The 22679-nt window shown below is 38.4% G+C and overlaps 2 protein-coding genes across 2 annotated transcripts in view; one reads left to right on the top strand and one right to left on the bottom strand.

Moving 5' to 3' along the window:
- Window positions 1-18615, top strand: part of SEC6 — a 36772-nt gene extending 18157 nt beyond the window's left edge. The window contains exons 13-25 of the mRNA XM_008786414.6: window positions 3082-3190; window positions 3360-3500; window positions 3596-3775; window positions 8122-8205; window positions 8296-8382; window positions 11017-11061; window positions 13787-13865; window positions 14531-14600; window positions 16332-16419; window positions 16527-16616; window positions 16890-17006; window positions 17211-17273; window positions 18112-18615. Of these exons, the coding sequence (XP_008784636.3) occupies window positions 3082-3190; window positions 3360-3500; window positions 3596-3775; window positions 8122-8205; window positions 8296-8382; window positions 11017-11061; window positions 13787-13865; window positions 14531-14600; window positions 16332-16419; window positions 16527-16616; window positions 16890-17006; window positions 17211-17273; window positions 18112-18246 (1288 nt within the window). The 3' untranslated portion in view covers window positions 18247-18615. The remainder of the gene's footprint in view (window positions 1-3081; window positions 3191-3359; window positions 3501-3595; window positions 3776-8121; window positions 8206-8295; window positions 8383-11016; window positions 11062-13786; window positions 13866-14530; window positions 14601-16331; window positions 16420-16526; window positions 16617-16889; window positions 17007-17210; window positions 17274-18111) is intronic.
- A 743-nt stretch (window positions 18616-19358) lies between these two features.
- Window positions 19359-20349, bottom strand: LOC103705366 (MIZU-KUSSEI-like protein (Protein of unknown function, DUF617)). Its single transcript, XM_008789047.5, has one exon. The coding sequence runs from the start codon at window positions 20270-20272 to the stop codon at window positions 19460-19462; it is 813 nt and encodes a 270-aa protein (XP_008787269.1). The 5' UTR covers window positions 20273-20349; the 3' UTR covers window positions 19359-19459.
- Window positions 20350-22679: the final 2330 nt, after the last annotated feature.

Raw genomic sequence — 22679 nt, 5'->3', positions numbered from 1 at the left:
GCCTAAGCCTAATGTTGAATGCGCAAAGTCCAATTTGGAACTCATCAAAGAAAGTACCACTTAGAAGAGCAAAACAAAAGGAAATCTGGTTGTGGAATCACAACAATGCCATCCCATCCCTTGAAACACCATTTTCACATAATCTCCAATCTATGGTTCCAAATCGCACACATTTAAACAAAAGAAATGGAGAAAGGGGTCAGGGAAACCAAGAAGAGGTTAGAACTTAGGTTCCATGACCCGTTGGCTTTCCACTTTTTAGGAGCACACAAACTAGCCACAACAATAGCCACCTGCGCGAGCCTCCTTTTTGACACCCCTCCCTCTCCCCCCTCCTCTCTCTGTGTGTATGTGTCTGTATGTGCACGTGCAGGTGCTTGCATTTTCTTATGTTAAGTATAAATTATTTTAATTCATTAAATTTTAGCTAGATTGTTCTGAACTAGAGTGTATTGATTAGAGGTTTGCATTTTCTTGACCCAGTCAAAACTAGGTTTATGTATGAGCATTTGTTGATCTGACCTAAGCATTGCTGTTAGAATCTTAGGATCTATGATATTGATCACAGATCTAATCAAAGTGACCCTGAACAATTTGGTTCTCATTATGGGATCTAGATCAAAGAGGATCGATCATAAGATCCAGATCTATATCATGAATCATATGATCACTTGGATCATGACATCCAAGTTAATCTTTTTTCTCATATTAAACAAGATGTAAGTTATAAATTCTATCATTTTTTAAAACTTGTTGGTTTTAAATTTTTTTATTTGTTATTTATTAGCCTTGAACACTTGAAATTGATTTTTTTTCCAGATTTTTTACCTCTAAATATTGAAAAAGAATAAATCTTGGAGTTCAAGGTGCCAAAGGAAGAGGGAAATCTTCACATTCTTGCAATTATTTGTCAGAATCTGATTCTTTTTCCCCGTAAATCATTCTAGTCAAAGAACATTGAATTTATACATGTGGAGTGGTTGTATTTGAATCTCTCTAATTTCTAGATATGACATTTGCTTTATTGGATATGCTATTTGTAGGATCGTGATGATGGAAGCTAGACTTCTTACATGCATGTGTTTTTTCCCATTCATCTGTTTTACAATTGTCTCTATTTTTATAGTTTCATTTTTTATATTTTCAAGATTTTCTTTTAAAGAATTGTCTGCATGACCCAATCTAACCCCCTCTATGATTTATGACTCAATCTGGTTTTGACAATGCTGATTTCCAGGTCTGTCAATCAGCCAGGGTTGCTAGAGCAGGCCATGTTTTCCAACATAAAGTCCAATTGCTTCTGGGCCTGGGCCTAGGCTTAAATTTCTGGTGAAGAAAATGGATTCTGGCCAAATTTGAGCTGATACTTGGACTTTGATGGGCATTAGGCTTTGTATGCTTGGGCTTCAAGCTGAGCTGTCAAGCCTTAGCTTTTAACCTTGGGCGGAATTTGGGTCTGAACCCATCCCAGCTTGACCTAACCTGTTTACACCCTTAATCATTATAAACATCTTTCGATGTCAGTTTCCATAGAGGTTCTCTTAATCATTATAAACTCTTCTAGACACTTAAGGACCTCCTACCTGTTTCAGTAAGCTTTTTGTTCTTTCCTTCTTCACATCCTGAAATAAAATGTTCTATATATTAGAGAGGTTGAAGTTCATGTTGAGCAAGGTCCGCCGTACCGGTACCGGTCGGCGTACCGGTGGCGGGCCGGACCGGTACGGTACCGGCCGGTATCGGTATAGTACCGGCTGGTACCGCGAGCCAAAAACCACAGCGCCTCGCGCTGTGGTTCATAAAACGGTTCGCACCGGTACGAGGCCGGTACCAAGCGGTACCGACCGGTACGGGCTTCGTACCGGCCGGTTCGTACAAGAAAACCGGAGATACCGGTTTTCTTGTGGTTCCGGTACCGGTCTAGGACCGGACCGGTACGTACCGGCCGGTACGGCATTCCATGATGTTGAGGATATCTAGAGAAGTTGAAGTTCGTGGTGAAGATATCTAGAGAATCTGAAGTCCATCGTGAGTATATTGAAGAGGATCACAACAAAGATGATGGACATTACTCCATGAAGTGAACTTTTTCTGATAAAGAACGTCGGGTGCAATTGTGAATGATGATTGCAACAGAATTTTCAGAGATTAAGTTGCATTTAGACCCAAGCACTGTTGCATGGAGCTGATGCAAGAATCAGACCTGGATATGGATTATTTTTTCTATTCTGCACAAGGCAAAAACCAAGATTGCATACACATATCATGTTACATTATAATATACATTATAATAAAAACAAACACTATATAGGTATGTAGGTACATGTTTGTATATGTATATATGTATCTATATGTGTATGCTCATGTGCATGCATGAGAGAGTGAGAAGAGACAGAGAGATAATATTTGATAGTATTTAAACTTTAAACACAGATATAGACATGGAACCTTTTGTATCAAGAGATTCAAGACAGACATACTGCATACACAGTTGACTTCGTATGAGCACAAGTTTGAGGTTGATAATCTGAATACTTAAATGGCTTAAAATAAATTACTTTTTTTAACTTGAACATCAATTAGTGTCCTGCTTAATGTTAACTGATGCAGTGGGAAAGGAAGAAGGGGCAATTTGATCGACGAGATTGGTCTTCGAATATTTAACACTCAAATAGAAGCAAATTAGATTGAAAAACACTTCGTTTGGTGAAGCAAACTGAATTGAAGCAAACTGGATTGAAGAACACTTTGCCCGTGAATCAGCTGGCTCCTGCGAAGCCTGGCATGGTCCAGCTGGTTTTAGTGCCTGCTGGTTGCATCCTGTTTTGCATCATTAACCCTTGTAAATATTTGATGTGCTGTCTCCTATGAATATGTTGATCAGAAATCATTGATATGATGCTTTCTCACTTAAGACAGTTTCAACTGAATTTTTCATTGTCTTCCTTGAGGCTGTTGTTTTTGTTTGTCTTTGAGTGGATACATGGCTTGTTATTTTACTCTGTCAAGAAATTGCAAGGATCCTCCATGGACGATTCACTTTATCTTCTACAAACCTTATAATTCATTTCTTGCGTGCAGATATGAAATTTTCCAGCTCATGGTTAATCTCTATACTGAAAGATTTATTCAAATGCTTAGACTGCTCAGTGACAGAGCAAATACATTGACAAATATAGAAATCTTAAAGGTAATGAGGCTTGACTTGTGCGAGAATCTTGCCCATCTAATATTATTTCTTCTTAATATGTTGCAGTAGTGACATGACCTGTAAAGCAGTGCAATATGGTTCCTTTTGGTTTATACTTTGTACAGACTTTGTGATCTTTTTAATGTATCTAAGTTGTTGCTTTTTGCAGGTAACCGGTTGGGTTGTTGAATATCAAGATAATCTGATTGGTCTTGGTGTTGATGAGTCATTAGCTCAAGTTTGTTCTGAAAGTGGTGCAATGGATCCGCTTATGAATGCATATGTTGAGCGAATGCAAGCAACAACAAAGGTAGCTTTTCCACCATCTGCCTGGGACTCGTTAAAATTGAGTTTTGAAAAAATGTGTACATGTAGAAATTTCTTTTTATTTTTTCTCCTCCATAGAAATGGTACACAAACATCCTGGAGGCTGATAAGGTACAACCACCAAAGAAAACAGAAGATGGCAAACTGTATACACCAGCAGCTGTGGATTTATTCAGAATTTTGGGGGAACAAGTGCAGATTGTGAGGGAAAATAGCACAGATCTCATGCTATACAGAATTGCACTGGCAATTATTCAGGCAAGCCTTAAATTTATAATCTTCTATTCTATGTTTAGTATTAACTAAGTTCTTGGCCTTGCCTTACATCTGCACTTAACTTGGGCCCAGGTACTCACATAGTTAACACATACAAACTTGTTGCACACCATACTAGTCTTTAGTCATGTTTATTGTTAAAACAAGTATATCTCATTTGAAGCTTGTGCAGTTGCATGCAACACTAGTGTTTGGGTACCAGTTTATCTCATTTGAAACTGTCTTAGTAATCTTACTGCACAAGAAGCAACACATCATTTTCTGGGAGTACATGTGGATCAAGATTGGTTTAGAAGTGTGGTAATCTTGTACAAGGCAGCAGGTCCTCAAATTGTAGCCACAATCTTGATGCACATTTAGGCCAAAAAATTGCTGGTTCTTTAATAAAAAAAATAATGAGATGCACGTATTTAGCACTCTTCAATTTTGTATTTGCTTTAGGACAATGTATTGATTTCTTTCTTGTTCATCATGTTAACCATGTCCTTGATTATTCTTTTTGACTGAGATGATCGCTTATGAAACTAAACCACTAAAGTGATTCTACTTACGTGATGATAATGCTCAAGAAAATGCATTACCTAGCTGTCTAAATCTTGGATGAGCTCAGTTGGGGTTTAAGGAAGCTTTTGGCATTTGAGCTTGTGCATGGAACTTATTAGGAAGATTTTTATTTTCCTTTATAATGAAAGGAGATAAAGAGCTCAATTTTCAAGCCACATTTTGCATAGAAATTTGGTGCATTAGTTGAATGACTAGGACTGTAGATTTTGACTTAAAAATAAAAGAGAAATAACTAACTTTTTTTTTTTACAAAAAAAGAGGATAAGGAAAATGCTCTTATACACTGAGGTGTGCAGTTATTTTCGCTGTTTTTCAGCAATTTCCGATAGGTGTGTTGGCTTACTTGCATGTTATTAGCTTTGGCTTGTGAACCATATTATCCTTAAGACTTCATGTTTCATAAATAACAATAGCTACTCCTGCCTTTCCTTCTTCCTGCTGCCTCTATTTTGAAGTAGTGGAAGTGCAGGCAAATGATTGGTATGCTGTGAGTTGATATGGTCCTTTGTGGAGATATTGACCAGTTGAAGTGTTGAGGTTACATTTAAAGGAGGAAACTTTTGAACTTGACTTTCCTCCAAGCTAAGTTTTATATCCCGTGCAATGGGACTGTCCTGATTTTCCCATGTAACAAGACACTCCGCCATCTCGCCCCATCCTGACACTCGAGACAGGAAATGTCCCAAGATGTACCGATCGGGATGATGGAACAGTGGTGGGACAATCTTATCCCAATACTTAGGATGGTACCCCATCCCGGTGTCTTGTGGGACATCCCACCAGGATCTGAGACCATGCCTTCAAGGTTTATGATGTTCTTATTCTATATATGTAAGTTGCATGTATGTGACATGATCGAATTAGGTGCTTGGACGCCTTGCTTTGCTTCTGAATCTGGCATTAGCTACCAAAAAAATCAAATTGATTGGAAAATGTTTCATTTTTTGTTTGTTTTTATGAGATTTTGTTGGGGATAGAAGAACAATTACAAGTGGTGGTGCATCCTTTATCAGTTACAATTTACAGAAATGTCTTCCATAGATACAAACCATGGCTGTTTCATTGTGTTCAGGGGAATCCATCATCCGTCATCATACCAAATTATCAATGAACATAAACGATATGGAAAGAGAGAGATAGGTAGTGAACCTTTGAAAACGAAAATGAATTAATGAGGCTTATTTCTCCTAATAACCCATGTGACAACCTTCCTCAGAAAGCAATCTGCAATAGACTCATATTTCTTTAAACATGTTTCGACTCTTTGGGGGCCAAGGATTTTGCTCTCTTGGGCTTCTCATTAATAGTAGGGCTAATGGAAACAATTTAGGTATTTTTGGGTCTCAAAATGTTGATGAAGATAACATCAATATTAAATTAAAAGTCATTCTGGGGGCCCAAAGCAACTTTGTGAGAATGTTCGGGATAATTAATTCAATTTTATGTCACAAATCACCTCTTATATGAATGATGCTAATAAACATGAGAACAACAACGATGCACATCAAAAGCATAAAATTCAGAGGGTTAAAACCAAATAATCTGTTGTCAGATAAAATTTTTCATAAATCATATACCATAATGCAGTTCTACTGATTCTAGTATCTGCTGCTTCAACTAACTTATACAAAAGGTAAAGAGCTAAGAGATGATTGTAAATTGGGTACCAAAGACTTGACCTGTAACAAGTGCTGGATTTTGTGTCAATAAAAGTGGGTGCAAATTAGGGTTGCACCAAAATGTTTTGAATTCATACTTTTTGAGTGAGAGTGAAACTTTATTTTTGCTAAGATAGGTAGCTTATTATATAATTTCATTTTGTTTTAAAAGAAATATCTGAGAAGGGTCGTCTAGTTAATTAGCATGGAAATTCTTAATAATAAAAATTTTATATAATATTTTTTCATTAAGTTATTACATTTGTTGCCAGAATCAAAATCTTTAAATCCTTGAGATAACCTTTTTAGGCAACCTCCCTCTCATCCGGTTTTCAAAATTAAATCCTTGAGGCTGTTTATGTGTTAATTGCTCTCTTTATGATATAATAGCTGTGATTATTCATGAAGTATCCATTATAATGACATAACTACCTTCATTATCATTTTTGCCAAGTGATTTTCTTGATGTTTTGTTGCACCATTCACATTGTTCTAACATCAGACCTACCCAAAGATCTAAGATAATAACTACATCCAATTTGTTAAAGGCAAGTGTCAAGATAGTTTACCAAACTGGTCAAAACTTCAAACTACCAGGTTTTACATCTTCATAATATATTTGACTCCCATAAAGTACTTTAGGGCCATATTTGTAATGTAAATTTGAGCCCACTATTCATTGCATGATGCCATAGAACTTTGAAGGACTTACATCAGACCCAGAACTTTTAAGCTAGAAATAAATATTCTCAGCATTTGTTGCACACTGAAATGCTATGCCCCAATTGTTTTGTATTTTTGGTGCATCGAAATAAGAATATGCTAAATGCCTCTTGCACCATAGTTTTGGGGTGGGCCAGTAATTATACAATATTTATTTCAAATTTGTGGTGTTGCATGATCCTAGATTTGGTTGCTGCTCTCAAGTCCACATTGTCACAAATTTACCCACCGTTACTTTTAAATTTGGAAATTTTTTGTTTGCACTTAACCATATTTGTCCTTTTCTACTAAACTGCACTTAACATCACCAATTTGCTGTGTACTAAAGAGTCATAAGATACAGATTTTATACAGTTGTATCCTCTAAAATTCCCTCTCTCTCTCTCTCTCTGTGACTGTGAGTATGCTATGTACACAAGTCTTTTTAGAAACTACTACCATTCTCTGAATTGTTTTGTTTGTTTAACTTGGAAACATGCTTTTCCGGTTTAATGCATTTCAAAAAATAAACTGTTGGAACATCCAAAACTGATCAAAATTTTTTGACCTTAGGGTTGGGCTTTGTTGGTTGAAGGTGGATCACCAGAACTTTACATTTATACCTTGTCAGAGATTTAGCACAAATGTTTGAAAGGGAGTTCTAGGAATACTGAATTGGGTTCCACAGAGTGATTTGGGTCGTGTACAGCAGTTTAAATAAGCTCTTTAAATCAATGTCCATGCATTGGAAAATTTCAACTTCAGTGTCTAATTGAACAGTAGACTGCAGATTTTTAGACTACCTGAATATGAAGTTCTTGTGCATCTTGAACATAAGTTTAAGTAGGTTTGAAATGCCCAAGTGATCTCTGAAGAGGAAGGTTGCCTGAGGAGGAAATTTGTCAGCAAAAATCTGTAGGAAGTAAATCTATATGTTGTGTGTCTTAAACACAGTTCAAAGTAGGCTAAAGATACTCGTATGTTCAAGAAGTGAGATAATGAGTGTAGAAGAAAGTTCAAATGTAAAACAACAAGAGATTAAATATTTCAGGAGAAAAGTAACTGTTAAAGTGTACTGGAGAATGAAAAATGAAAGTGATCTTGCTATCTTTGCTTTGAGACAACGAAGAAACATGCAAAAAGTAAAATAGCTGAAAAATATGGTAGTTGAGATATACTTTACCATTCAATCCAGTATTTCCTTATTGCCATGTGGTACTATATCTGATGATAAATTTTAAAGAATGAAGGTGTTGGCTTCAGTACCTCCTGGAAGCACTGAAGAAAAGGAATTGTTTTCTTTAATTTGGAAGCATGTGCATGTTCTTTTCTGCTGATCTTCTTGACAAATTTTGTGATCATCTGATTTGTTATCTTCTTCTTCTCCCATTTATCCATATCTAGGTAATGATTGATTTTCAAGCAGCTGAAAGGCAGAGGCTTGAGGAACCAGCTTCTGAAATTGGTTTAGAACCTCTGTGTGCCATGGTTTGTGGAAATTGTATAATTGACAAGCTTTCTGAAATTTCTGCTTTATACTATGCAGTATGATTTACTGTACCTATTGCTTGATAACAGATCAACAACAACCTTCGTTGCTATGAGCTTGCATCGGAGCTTAGTAATAGCACAATGGAAGCTCTTCCACAAAACTATGCCGAACAGGTTATATTGAGGAGCTTAATAAATTTTCTTCCACACAACTATTGTCCTGTTTCTATTAAAGGTTTTTTCAATGCTTTTTATTTGATGCATTCCACTTACCATGGGATTCTTGATAATTTTGATGAAAGTTCTTGGTTGCAGTTATTTGTTGGATGATTGTACCCTTGTACACTGCACTAACTTATGGAGTTAAGTTGGTGGTTTTGAGAATGATCGTATCTAGGTAGAATTTATACATTTGGTATTTAATGATATCATATTTGGCCTTCTTTGGCTTCTCTTTTGGTTTATATGGTTGTTCACATTTGCAAAGTGCCAGATAGAAGCACTATTCGCAGTATTAGATTATAGAGTATCACCTGAGAGTCAAGATGTTGTCACTTATTAGAGTTATCTTAATTGCTCTCATCTTAAATAATTTGGTACTTGTGATCTTCTCATAATTTTTCTCGTCTAATACACTGACTGTTACAAGAAAGCCTAGAGTCATTCCAAGTTTCTTGACTGTTTACTTATGCAAGTTTGAAGATGTCAAAGATGAAGAGTTCCTTTTTGAGGCTAGATTCTTTCGAGAAAAATAACAATGAGAAAGATCACACAAATATAGGTAGATAGGTCAATTAGTTGAAGAATTGCCATCTCTTCTTGAAGGAGAACTAAAAATCACTGTCTAGTCTTCAGTAGACCATGGAAGAGACTGCTTCTTAGAAAAATAAACTGGAACAGCCAGTAGCCACAGATTTTATAGTAAGCACCAACATTTCTCAAGGAGGAGACTTTTTTCAATAAATTCCTTTTCTGCATTATGCTAGATGCCAAAAGCTTGTTCTCTATTTATGGTTTACATTATGAAAGAAAATTAAATCCTCTTGAAACCTAGCCATCCATCATAAGGGGAATATAACCATCAAAAGTTCAAAAATGAAACTGATAGCCCTAACTTATCTTGCACCCTATGAATACAAGTAGGCTAAATTCTGAGTAATTAACTTAAAAATGAACTCGAATTTTAATTCTAATAGTAATTTTTATATGGTTGCATTGGCTGATATTATTTCTAGCAGTGTCAGTGGCAAATCTATGATTTTGGCATAGTTTATTCTGAGAATAGTGATGAGTTCTTTTGGTCAGTTTTCAATTTAGGCAATCAAGATATGCCAAAAAATTGTTCTGAAGCATGATTCTTTGGAAGTTTTTTCATATTCAACACAGAGCTTGCTAGTTTGCTCAAGATGTCGAAGTGTTTGTATTGATGCTCTATAGTCCTGGATTTTAGTCATAGCTGCACTCTAAATTTGCATAATAGCTGTTTTGATGCAGGTGCTGTGTTCTTGTTAGACCTCATGCCATCAATAAACTTCAATTTCATATTTCTTGATTTTTGATCACTCTTGAGCTCAAGTAATGTTTAGTCCTGTAATTTGATCTTCTCATGTAACTTGTATTGCTGTCTTATAGATGAATAGGTGATAAATTGTTGGATCGTAAAACGACAAGGCTAATTAGAACTATAGACAGAAAAAAAAAAAATCTAAGATTAGAATAAATGCCTAAAATTCAATGAAATGAAAACAGAGTAATTGGATTGCATGGAACTAGTATGAAGATGAAGACCTGATCAGAAATGATTGACGAGATATATTTCAACATCATTGGTTTCTTTATTTGATATAATGTCCAAATGAATGGAGTGATAGACGAAGGCATATATAATAACGAAGTTAGAGCTAGATGAAGACATGTATATCTTGCTTAGGGATTTAAGTGTGTTTTTATCATTACTAGTACTGTGAAACTTGTTCTTGTTTAGCAATATACTTGGATTAGTTTATTTTAGATAAGGATGCCATTGGGATGGGTAGGGTCTGGGTACATCCTAACCAACCTTGGACCCACGAAGAGGTTCGGTATGTTGAGATACTTATTCTACCGATACTCATTAGGTTTTGGTCGGGCATGGGTGAGGTCTAGGCCTAGGTCCGGGTTCCAAGCAGGTACAAGCATTTGGTAAGTTCAGTTCCTTCATGCCATAAAATGACAACTTCAAAATATAATAAATCATTTTTATAATAAATGCAAAGGATGTAGTAAATAAATGCAAAGGATGTAGTAAATAAATGCCATAAATGCAAAGGATGTAGTAAATAAAAGTTTATACTTTATATTATGCACTATGAACCATTGGTTTTTGGTTTGGTTCACAAAAACAGTCTCCTATCCAAATGTGTTATATGATCAGGTCAGGCTGGTCTGGGTCAGGTACGCTTTAACTTCAACCAGAACCAGAGGCGAAATTTTTGTGTCTTTGAACCATGCCCAGCCCATAGGTATGTGGGTGTGGATCAGTTCTGGGTCAATATTGGATCAGATCCGGTTCAGTTCCGATCTTGTGAACAGTATATAATAGAATATGAACAAAAAATAGAATATATGGATAAGCTTTTTGGAACTTTTTATTTTTAAATATTTAACATTCTACAATTACCTTCCTTAGTGTGAAAGCAAATACTTGGATATTCTTTCTTACCCAACTTTGTAACTTTTCTTTCATTCTAGTTTGCATGGTTGAATGCATCAATTAATAAAATCATTAAAATGGCTCATTTTCTAAGTTGATATTCTTTGCTTTTGCAGGTTAACTTTGAAGATACTTGCAAAGGCTTTCTTGAGGTTGCCAAGGTTTGTGACTTTTGCAAACTCGTGCATAGTTCTTTCTTTCTGATACTGAAAAAGTATATCACAGTCTCAAGTCACTCCTTGAAGAAAATACAAATATTTGAAGTACCGGGCTGAAGTTGGAAACTGGAAGGACTTAATAACCAAATTAAACTGATTAGTAAAATTTCAGCAAATGATAGGAAAAGGTCACTTGGTTTTTAATATCTTATAACATTTGCAACATTTTGAACTTTTTGGAATTCCAAAAGGTTCATTTCATTTAGATTTGACTATTGTAGTAATGATAAGTATGTTAGCATATTGGTACGAACTCTGTTATTTACTAGTTATTCAATATTAGAGTCAAGTTCTATAATATGTATAAAATTTTCATGACTAGCAGTTGTATTATGCAAATTTCTAATATATGGAATATTTGTTTCAAGCTAATTGTATAAATATTTTATCCATGAATAAGCATGTTTTGTGTAGTGAAGTTTGTCTTTCGAAAATGTCAAAATATCAAATTACATATGAGAAAATGATAACATTAAGTATTTAAGTATTATTTGGTTGCAACTATGTATTTATCCATAAGATGTGAAGACATCATAGGGCATCGAAGTGGAATTTGATGGGAGCTATTGGTGAGGTGACGTAGTGGGAAAGGAAGAAGAGGCGATTTGATTGATAAGGTTATACTTCGAAGATCAACATGCAAATAGAATTAAACTGGATTGAAGAACCCTTCGCTTGGTGAAGGAAATTTTCTCGAAAAGAATTTTATTAGTATCTAAAAAGACTACCACATATAATGTATTAGACACAAATATATAGGACATGATCTCCTAACCCTAATTCGGGCATTAAACCCAATACAGAAGCATACTTAAAATAGGACTTGATGAAAAGGGAACATGCTAGAATTATTCTACTACAAATATGGAAACATGGCTAAAATTCGATATCGTCTCAAATGAAAAATTTATAAGAAAATCCAGCGAGAACCTCTAAATCAAATATTTGCTTGTTGAGGTCTTTGCCCATGAATCTGCTGGCTCTTGTGACCCTTGGCATGGTTTAGTTGGTCATGGTATGTGCTGGCTGCACCCAGTGTTGCATCTGTGGTCTACATCCTTGACATATGAGGGCAAAATTAGGGTGACTAGAGCCCATATACTTTGTTTTCACCAAGCCTCCATATAGGAACTTGGGTTGAATGGAGGTTGTAGCTCTTAGTAACTTTTAGAAGCTCATCAGATTTTTCTTGCAATATGAAGCTGGAATTTTATTTAGAAATAGCGTTGTAATGAAAAGTTACGTATGATGTAATGTGGATATGTTTCTAGCAGATTAAACTTGGCTACAGACATGAAAGAAGAAATTTCTTTTGTTTGTATTCTTAGATCCATGAATATGGAAGATTTTTAGCTAAATAGGAACTGAAAAAAGGTTGTGGATGAAACAACTACAATTGTTATCTAGCAAAGATTTCTACACATGTTATTGGGTCATATGTGCATTATCTAGTGACTTTGTACACACACACACACACACACAGACAGAGAGAGAGAGAGAGAGAGAGAGAGAGAGAGAGAGAGAGAGAGAGAGAGAGAGAGAGAGATTACATTAGGTTTATCATCAGCATATTGAGGTAGTGCTAGATTTAGCAGATGACAAAAATGACATGATATTTAATCAGATGAACTAGAGCAAAGAAAGCTGGCTTTTGTATGCCTTAATTATTAGGCAAGGAAGCATTTCTAATTGATGACCTTGCATGAACCAGTAAACATAGATTGTTAAGTAACATCGTAGCTCTATAATATCAAGGTCTGTGGAACTGTCCTGAACCACCCAATTCAGGGCGACCCGGGCCATACCGACGGCGGACCAGGACGGTTCTGCCATTGAAACCGAGACTCCTTGCCGAAGGGGAAGAAAGAGAAGAGGAAGAGAGACCCCAGCCGACCTCTCTCTTTCCTCCTCTCCCTCTCCCTCTCCCTCCCTCCCCCGCTCTCTCTCTCTCTCTCTTTTTCTCTCTCGTTCTCCCTCTCTCTCGCCGTAGATGTGTCGGTACGGGCCTGGCACGGCACCACGCGGGCCTGTACCAACTCGTCCCGCCGGACAACCGGTACGGTGCCCGGTATCGATTTTGCCGTCCTTGCTCTATATCATTGCAAACTGCTCATTAACTAGTTGCAAAGGATTTTATTTTTTTTCTGTTTTGAATTGCGTAATATAAAAACTAGCTGGACGACTTGCTTGAATGGATTATGGCATGAATGAGGTCAGGAATGCTGGAGCTTCAATGTTTATTAGTGGTTGAAAGAGATCAGAGAAAGGAAGATTTTAAATTGAATCTCACAAAATGCTTCATATGAGGATGAAGTAACAATATTGCAGAAGTCAAAAGTAAGGTACAATTTAGGAGTTTGAGGGAAACTACATTGGAAGCTTTTAGAAGTGTACTGTCAGTGGTTGAAAAGATGATGGTATATAAAGAAATTAGGAGTGTGGCTGAAAAATTTGAAGCCCTGGAAAAATTTTAAATTAATAAGGGGCCTAGAAACAAGTATATAGATACTATACATGTAGTAGTGTTTCACCATAGTTATAAGTTTTCTTTTCCATTAATATTGTTCATTAAGTGCTACACTCTGCCTAGTTCTCATGGAAATTGCATATATCAATAGAGACACGACACATATAAAGTTATGAGTGCTGGACTTGTTTACAAATGCAGGAAGCTGTCCATCAAACTGTTAATGTTATATTTGAAGACCCAGGTGTTCAGGAGTTACTTGCTAAGCTTTACCAGAAAGGTATTTTCTTGAGTAGCATCTTTTACATGAAAAAAAAGCTCATTTTTCATGGTATAATATGTTATCTATAGTGCCAGATAATTGATTGCTATAGGTAACCTCCTTTTTGATTGCTTTTATGCTCATACAAATAAATGATATGGTATCTTTTGTTTGTGAAGAAAAGTTCTTAAGCAAGCACGTTTCCAGATCCTATGTATATGTTGAATGCATGTTATCTTAATACTGAAAACTTAGAAACATTCATTCTTGATTCTGTATGAAAATATTTGATATGAATGTACTGGATTGGGAATTAAAATCCTGAACTTATGTGTTTTTCAAAAAATAAAATTCAGAATTATATGATTACAGAGCAGTATTCTCATAAATTTTTCCATGTTTTATGTTGTGCTGTCTTCTCTATCATGAAACCTTTTTGTGACTGTTGGATTTTCAAAGTGCATGTGAAATATGGGCATATTATTCTGTTTCACTTGTTTAGATTGCATGATCACTTGTCTAACTTTTTAGTAGTATGGTGATTCAGCCTCACTGGGACCAGTAAAATGGTCAATCTTAAGTGATGTACTCTAATATTGAGCTCACCTTGGATGTTGCAATTATTTAAATGAATGTTCTTTAATTGCATTTCATTTATCGGGGATTTTTCTCAATGATTTCAGATTGGTTAGAAGGATTGGTCACCGAGTATCTTGTTGCGACATTTGGTGATTATTATGGGGATATCAAGATGTAAGCCTCCCTTTCTTCAGTTTAAGTGAAAAGAATAAAATGATACTAGTTTGACCATTCAATGCAATATGGAAGTATTTTTCATCAATGATATATTTGTTTTTGAAGTTCTTAATTACATGCGATAACACCGATCCTGAAGAATTGTACTGTTATAATCATATCACCAAGCCTTTAATATCTTATATATAGACCCTTACAAGCCCTAGCACATTGACATCCATTGTCTTAGCTCTGTCTCCTTTTCCCATATGATATGTCTGAAACCCTCATTACCAGCTCAATAGGTCCTCCATCACTATATGTCCTATCACCGCATCAGCCTCAACCATCTCACTTACATACATGTGCATGCACAATCTTTATTTTCAAAAGTCGAATCAATACAATGTCTGAGGCTTTATTGTTACTAAATATAATTTTCTTTATAGAAAATTGGGATGTGGTAATCACACGAGACCAGACGTCTCTACAATGTGTACTATGCTTTTGTGATATTCAGATCACCTTTATTTAATTCCTCATTGCTTTGTGTGGATTAGAAAGAGAGCAGCAAATTAGCTCCACTGTAATGTAGACTTTAGGGATCTTACATTCTCTCTTTGAATCGTTCCTCCACCGGACCAATCTAGCATTAACTATGCTCTTTAATTAACAATCAATATTAAATAGGTAGCATAACTATATTGTGTCCTTAGAAACCAGTAGTTCATCTATACTAAAAGGTAAATAGGTATAATCGTATGGGCTTTTGTCTTGGTATGGGCTAACTGATGTAGTCCCTCTACATTAAACTAAGCTGAATTATGTTGATCCTAAAGTTCATGGATCTGCATAAAATCACAAGAAGATTCCTAACACAACTATATTACTTGAATGACAAATCCTATATGGAAAGCTGTATAGGACTCCTGAACCAACTTAGCCACAAACAAATGCCTCACTAATCAACTCCTAAAAGCTGGGACATTAAAGGACACAAAATAGACCAAAAAAATAAAAAAGTTTCATGTGCATCATGCCAACTAGTTGATCAACCTTTCATTTCTGATGGCCACCATTTTTAGAAATACAGTTGAAAACTTTTTCTTCCATTGAACAATTGAAGATGCCTAGTTCATAAAGATATATGTTTCGAGTTTGAAGTACCAAGGCCCACATGGAGGGTCTCCTGAACATGGATTGAAGTGCTGGCCAGCATGTCATGTACCATGCAATGCCGTACCAGGACACAGCTCTGAAACATTACCAGCTGAATGTAAATACTTGGCATGCAAGCACTAGAATGACACAGTCTACTGTGCTGGTGCCAAGATGGGCCATGCGGGAGCTCAATCCTTGTTCCAGATAGGAACAGACTACCATGTCAAGATTTGGTACTTCAACCTAACTTGATGGTCATCTAGCTTCGTAGGCCATTTCGTGTCATATTGGCATTCCAACTTTATGAACAATTCATATATTCTTTATCCTTTATGTAAATCATTTGTCCTTATTCCAGAACATGAAATGAACCATGTGTCATCAAGCCCTTATCAACTTGTGACAATTGGAAAAGAACTTGCTTAAGCTTACATTGTACTATCTAGAAAAAAAATAAACTCAATGCCAATTTACTATCTATAAAGTCAGCGGATATTTACATCATTGACTGCACTTTTGCTCACTTGGACATAAATCTCCTACGCTTTAATTAACTTTGTGAAAGTTTCGCTATCTTGTTTTCTTAAGGTACATTGAAGAGAGATCATTTAGAAGGTTCGTTGAAGCTTGCTTAGAGGAAACTATTGTGGTATATGTTGATCATCTTCTCACACAGGTTTGCTCTGTATTTTTTGATTGAGATGCCTTTTGCCAAAAAAGTTCAGATTTCCAGTAGTAGTAATGCCCATGGCATATTCAAGTTTCACTGTCTTGTTTCTGTAGAGAAACCATATCAGAGAGGAAACCATTGAAAGGATGAGGTTAGATGAAGAGGTTATTACAGATTTCTTCAGGGAGTACATCAATGTAACTGTAAGTATCATTTGTTGCTATTATGTACTACTTAATTGTGTTCTTTGCACCCTCATTTTTTACAAGCTGTGTTATGTTATTTTTTTGCATTGGGTGTAGCGGGTTACAACATGATATTTGAATTCATCCTGCATAATTCATTAGGCTGCTCTTTCGCTGATATTTTTATGATGTACCTTGTTTTTTTAAAGTTTATGTTGTACTTGTTTGTTGTGCTCAAGTCATGATTGTTTGGTTTCCTTTTCACCTGAAATTCTGTGAATTTTACTGCAGAAAGTTGAAAACAGAGTGAGGATTCTAGGTGATCTAAGGGAGCTAGCTTCAGCTGAGAGTTTGGACAGCTTCACTCTCATCTACACAAATATTCTTGAACATCAACCAGATTGCCCAGTAATTTTTTTTTTTTTCTTTTTTTGCCAAATAGAAAACTTCTTTGAATATTTTGACTGTTGGGCATTCAGTTGTTCAATTACCAAATATGATTTCATACACAGAATAAGATCGCTTAGTTGTTTCTATCATTCAGTAATGATTTCTATATGTGAGGGTTCCTGTTCTACATAACTCTAACATGTGTTTTATGCTGGTATGCAGTCTGAGGTTGTGGAGAAACTGGTTGCATTGCGAGAAGGCATACCACGGAAGGAAGCCAAGGAGGTAATGTTGCTACTGTTTTCCATTGACAATTAGACAAGTGACAGGTGCTCAAAATTTGCTCAATATTAGCTATAAATGCAGAAAGCTATTTTAATAGGATTTGAAAAATTTTCTTTGTCTATTACTCTCAGTCTTTTGAACTAGCATGAACTGGGACTTTGATTTCACCACAGCCTGCAGAAACTAAAGTTTGTGATTTGTGTAGGATTTAAATATATATATTTCTGTCGCAATTGCTCTGGTGATTTGATAGTGGCTTTCCCATTTATAGATTGACAATCACCCCTATCTTTTTCTGTATTAAACTAATCTTGAAGACCAGTGACTGCCTTTGGTTTTGATCACAAACATTCAATTGCTAATTTGGGAGCAGTGCTATGCCTCCAAACTGTTCAGGCATTGGGGGTGTGAAGAAAAAATGCTAGGATCACAAGGCGACCGTATTTGACCAAGTACTGTTTCACACTGGAGAACTCTTGATTCTAATAACTACTTGAGCAAGCACATACGTTGCACAATAGGAGATATGAGGAATTAATTATTTTTGCTGAAAATCTAAGGAAGAAGTGGCTATAAAACTAAAAATTGAAAGGTGGACCTAGTATAGTGCAGTTTGTCTTTGATGATTGAGTATTAGTAGAAGGTCATTAAAGGGGATGGTGCATCGGAAGTTAGATTTTATCTGAATACTCATAAATAAGAAGTCTTTTGCTATGTATTTATAAAAACTACTAATATCAGGTGAAAATAATATGTTGTAAAACAATTTCCATAGGCCCTGGATGGTCGAAAATATTTTGGAAAACACTTCTAAAATTTGTTTGCTTTCTTTGATCAGGTGGTACAAGAGTGCAAAGAAATATATGAGCACTCCCTTGTTGATGGCAACCCTCCAAAGGCAGGCTTCGTCTTCGGAAGAGTGAAGTGTCTTGCAGCACCAAAAAGCTATTTGTGGAGGAAGCTTGCCCACTAATAACAATGTTTTTATGTTGGTTGTGTGCAACTCGAAGAAATCAACTATCAAAATTTTGCCCAGATTTAAGCATCATTTTGTTTGTTTGTTTGGTCCTGCTTATCTCAAACTATTTTGGCTCCTTTGTAAAGAAAGATCATCTTGAAAGAACTGTGGTGTTTGCTGTGGATGAACTAGCCAAGTCGGGTCGATGTACAGGAGAATTAAGAGTATCTTTTTTTGAGAAAAAAAGTCTTACAATGTTTTGTATTGTTTGGCTTTTTTTGGTGAGGCCTGGCAAACTTGCAAAATTCTAGTCAGGCAGCTTATGTTGATTCCTAAGATTTTAAGGCAGATTTGATGTTGTAATTGTTGTTTTATCATGTTAAACGACCCTCGTGCTTCTCAAATTCGCAACATTTATGATGTTATTATAAAGGAAAACGAAAACACCCTTTTTACGGTACCAGAGCTTATATGCTAAAGGCAATAATTCTTCTTCCCATCCACGAATCGTACTAAAAAAAAAAACCATGAACATAAGAAACCCTAAAGCCTAATGCCAGGAACGTAGGGTAAGCATAATGAAACCTTTGCCTTCTCATCTTGTGGCAGGATTAATGTGAAGAATAGCTGCTCCTTAAGACAGCAACGCTTTTCTGAAGGATCAAATGGGGAGAAACAAGCATACTAAGTGCATGTTTTTCAAAGTACTGGGATTAACTAGGATTAGATCGATATAGCATTTCTATCATTGCAACGGCTTGCTATTTGTTTCATAATCGCCAGTACCATACTTCTGCCGATATCATTGAGATCATCATCGCATGTCCGCAACTACGCTCTGCCTCCAGATGAGATGTTTTGCCATCTCCTGCCACCATGTACGTTTTTTGCTTCCAGAATAACGGAAGAAAATAGAGCAAATAAAAACAATAATAAGCAAAAAGACTGAAAACTGGCAGCCGTGGATTAAAGTGGATGCCATGCTCAAAAAACGTTACAATAAGTTTCAACGTATACCGAAAACAAAAGTGAAAGCATCGATCACGTAAAAAAAGTCTCATTGAAATTTATGTACTTGAACTTTCGTTACGCCGCGTCGTAAACCAACCTACGTCAACAAGAAACTAACCGCCCTCCCTCCGCCACCAACCAACAACTCAGACCCGGAAAACTCTCCATCGCAAAATGTTTGCTTTCTTGCATGAATATATCGATCGATCATCCATCATCAAATCCTGACAAAAAAGATGGTGATCTCGGGGCCGTTGCCGCCGTCGGGGGTGACCATGTACAGCTTCTCGGAGTCGCGGCTCCCGATGACATGCTCGAAGCCCGAGCGCATGTAGGCTACCTCCCCGTCGGGTCCCTCCACGTCGGACCTCCCCGGCAGAACCCCGGCTCCCATCGACACCGCTCGCAGCGTCTCCATCACAGCCAGGTCCTCGTCGGTCGCCTCCCGCCGCATGCCGTACCCGCGCTTCTTCCCGTTGCAGAACACAGTCCAGAGCGGCTCGTCGAGCAGGAGCAGTCTCGAGCGATGCGACTGGGACATGTCGGGAGGCCGCTTCTCGCACTCGAGGGCGATGCGGAGCGTGCCGGAGTTCATCTCGCGGAGGAAGGCGTGGGTCTGGAGGGCGAGCTCCACCACCAAGGAGGGAAGGCACCGGGAGTTCTCCTGGACGGAGAGGGAGACGCGGCCTCGCCGGGGGCCGAAGAGGGTGCCCGTCACGAGGGAGGCGGCGGCGAGGGAGGCGGCGGCGGAGGGGCCGGAGGGGAGGTGGGACATGGAGGAGAAGGAGGAGAGGGAGGAGGGCGCGGGGAGCAGCTTGCAAGGGGCTTGGGGGAGGTGGCAGCGCGGGGTGAAGACGGGGAGGGTGCGGCAGAGGGAGCGGATGAGTCGGAGGACGCGGCGGGGGCGGCGGCGACGCGGGGGCTCGACGAGGGTGACGGCGGCGGAGGAGGAGGGGCGAGAGGTAATGGGCTGGTCGTAGTTGGAGGAGGAGGAGGAGGAGGCGGCGGCGCTCCAGCGGGGCGCAGCCATGAGGACGGGGAGGGGATCCTCAGGCCTGGCCGTGGGTGGAGCGGAATGAGGGGATGGTGGTGGGGGCCATTAGAATAGCTGTTGCCTATTGGTCGACTAGGAGTTGGTTAGTTTGGTTGGTTTGTATTTCTGGTGCTATATGTGAGGCGGGTGTTCGGATAGGGAAGGGGCTGGGGACTCGGGGGTGGATTGGACTGGGTCTTCGGTGGCTATTGTTAGGCCAAGCCCTTTTTTGTGGTGGCTAAAAACGGAAGTATCACACATAACGTATACGGATACAGTTAAGAAAATCGAAAAGCAAAACATCACGGAGGGCCCTAAGCAATTCCGCCTCTCCCACCCATAGATGGTTCCCTGAGTGATTAGCAACAAAGGATGCGACCCAGCCCGCATTCGCCTCCCTAGACACATGCCTCGCTTGAATAACCATCCCGTCATACCTCAAGGCCCAGATATCTCTCACCAATGGGTGGTAATCGTCTATCCCGCTTGAAGCCTGTGATAGTCATCCAATGACCATCGCGACGCACATACCTCAAACCTGCCCAGGCTGCCCTCAGCTCTGCCCATGGCATTGATATATCAAAAAGCTAGGAACCTCGGCAGCAATCACCCTAGAGTTCGGGCCCCTGACAACAAAGCCTGCATCTCCCCTCTCACCGCCCTGCAAGACGGAACCATTGAAGTTAATCTTGAGCAAACTTGGAAGTGGGGGCTCCCAAATGAAAAACACTATGCGGGGCGCTCCACGAGCAGATGTAGAGCCCCATGTGTCCCGAGCTATCAAGGGTCCATCCGAGTGGGTCGCCTGAAGGACCTCCATCGCCAAAAGCCGCGCTCTCTCCACCACCACCCCCGAAGGGGGAATAGTCTCTCCAAACGTCAAAGCAATCCTCGCATGCCAGATCTGGTAGGCAATATAAGTCGCCCGCACCGCCACTAGCCTGGACTGTGAGGACCCGCCAGACATTTAAGTGTCTGTAGGAAGGAAGAAGCGTGACACCAGATTTCCATGGAAAACTTCGCCCTCCTCCAAACCTCCTCAGCCTGGTGGCACTAAAATATAGCATGGTCCAGCGACTCCTCTATCTGACACACCGGACATTGGGGATGGATCCCCATGCCCTTCCCACTCAACAAAAGTTTCGTCGGAAGCCGTCCCCAAGCAACCTTCCAAAGGAATAAGGCTACTCAGGGGTATAGTCCGAACCTCCATATCCAACCAAAGTCCGCTGCCACTCACCCCCACCCTGAACAATATTATATATGTTGGCGACCCTGACGCCGGTCATGCAGGACGAGCTCCAGACCCTGATGTCAGGATAAGGGTGCTCCGGCACTCGGAGCGATCTGATCCGCTCGGCAAGAAGAACATGCAGACTAGTAGTGTAACATGAGCTTGGAAAGCCTATATCACTAGTTTTGCTTGGCAATGCCACTTGTATCCTATTTCTGTTATGTTGCCTGCCTTAAGGTGGTAAAATAACATGCCTTATTTTTTAGCTACACAAGTCATTGGTTTTACTTCATGGAGCATGCTTCCTTTCTATTAGGCCTGCGCGGCTGCGCCCCTTTTATTGGCTACTTTTCTCTTTTGGGTATTATCAGCTGATTGAAAGAAATTTATTTGTCATAAAACTACTTCGATGACATTTGCATCTAGCAGAAGATGACAAGCAAAGCGAATTATTTTCTCTTTAGTTAACCAAAAATCAGTTGATGATTAAATTTAAGGCAACTTAAGAGCCTGAACTCAATATAAATAAAACATAGAGAGCGTGAGAGAGAGAGCGCATGCTAAATTTTGCTACACTTGAGTAGATCTCCATTCAAATTTGCTAAAACTCATGATGATATGCTCTACTTGATTGATGATTTTGTATGTTAGCATGCTGAGACAGCAAAAGGTTCGTATATATTTTGATACGACGAGTTTGTATTCCGAAATTTTCTAGAAATGATAAGTTGACCGGTTTTGCGGTCTGCAATCTAAATTTAGAGCATGAAAATAGAAACTCTAGGCATAAAAATGAAGACATGAGGTCAATGAGGCCATGCTCAACGTGAGGTGGAGAATAGAAAATAGAAACCCTAGGCATAAAAATGAAGACCTGAGGTCAACAAGGTCAATCAATCCTCAGGGGAACCGTACACGTATGTTTTGTACGTGTTGATTCGTACTAGGACTGGTCCACCAACTCAACGGTGGACCTAGTCCAACTAAAAATTTCATGGCACAGAGACCCTTACCATTCTCAATTAAAGATGCATATGTGACTAGTCCAAAGCACACATAATGGAGGAAGAGGCAAAACGTCCCATATTTATTCCCGTTCTCTTCTGCAATGGATCAGTAGGCCTCGTACTCGTTGCCTGGTCCTCATTAAGGCGTATTCTTCATGATCCC

This window comes from Phoenix dactylifera, chromosome 7 (assembly GCF_051530095.1).
Source record: "Phoenix dactylifera cultivar Ajwa chromosome 7, Ajwa_hap1_PhDact_Kaust_v1.1, whole genome shotgun sequence".
Lineage (NCBI taxonomy): Eukaryota > Viridiplantae > Streptophyta > Magnoliopsida > Arecales > Arecaceae > Phoenix > Phoenix dactylifera.
The sequence above is the reverse complement of the archived record's forward strand: the minus strand, read 5'-3'. Positions and strand labels throughout refer to the sequence as shown.

Coding starts and splice junctions, on each gene's coding strand:
- LOC103705366 (XM_008789047.5), bottom strand. CDS start 20,272: ATGGCTGCGCCCCGCTGGAGCGCCGCCGCCTCCTCCTCCTCCTCCTCC.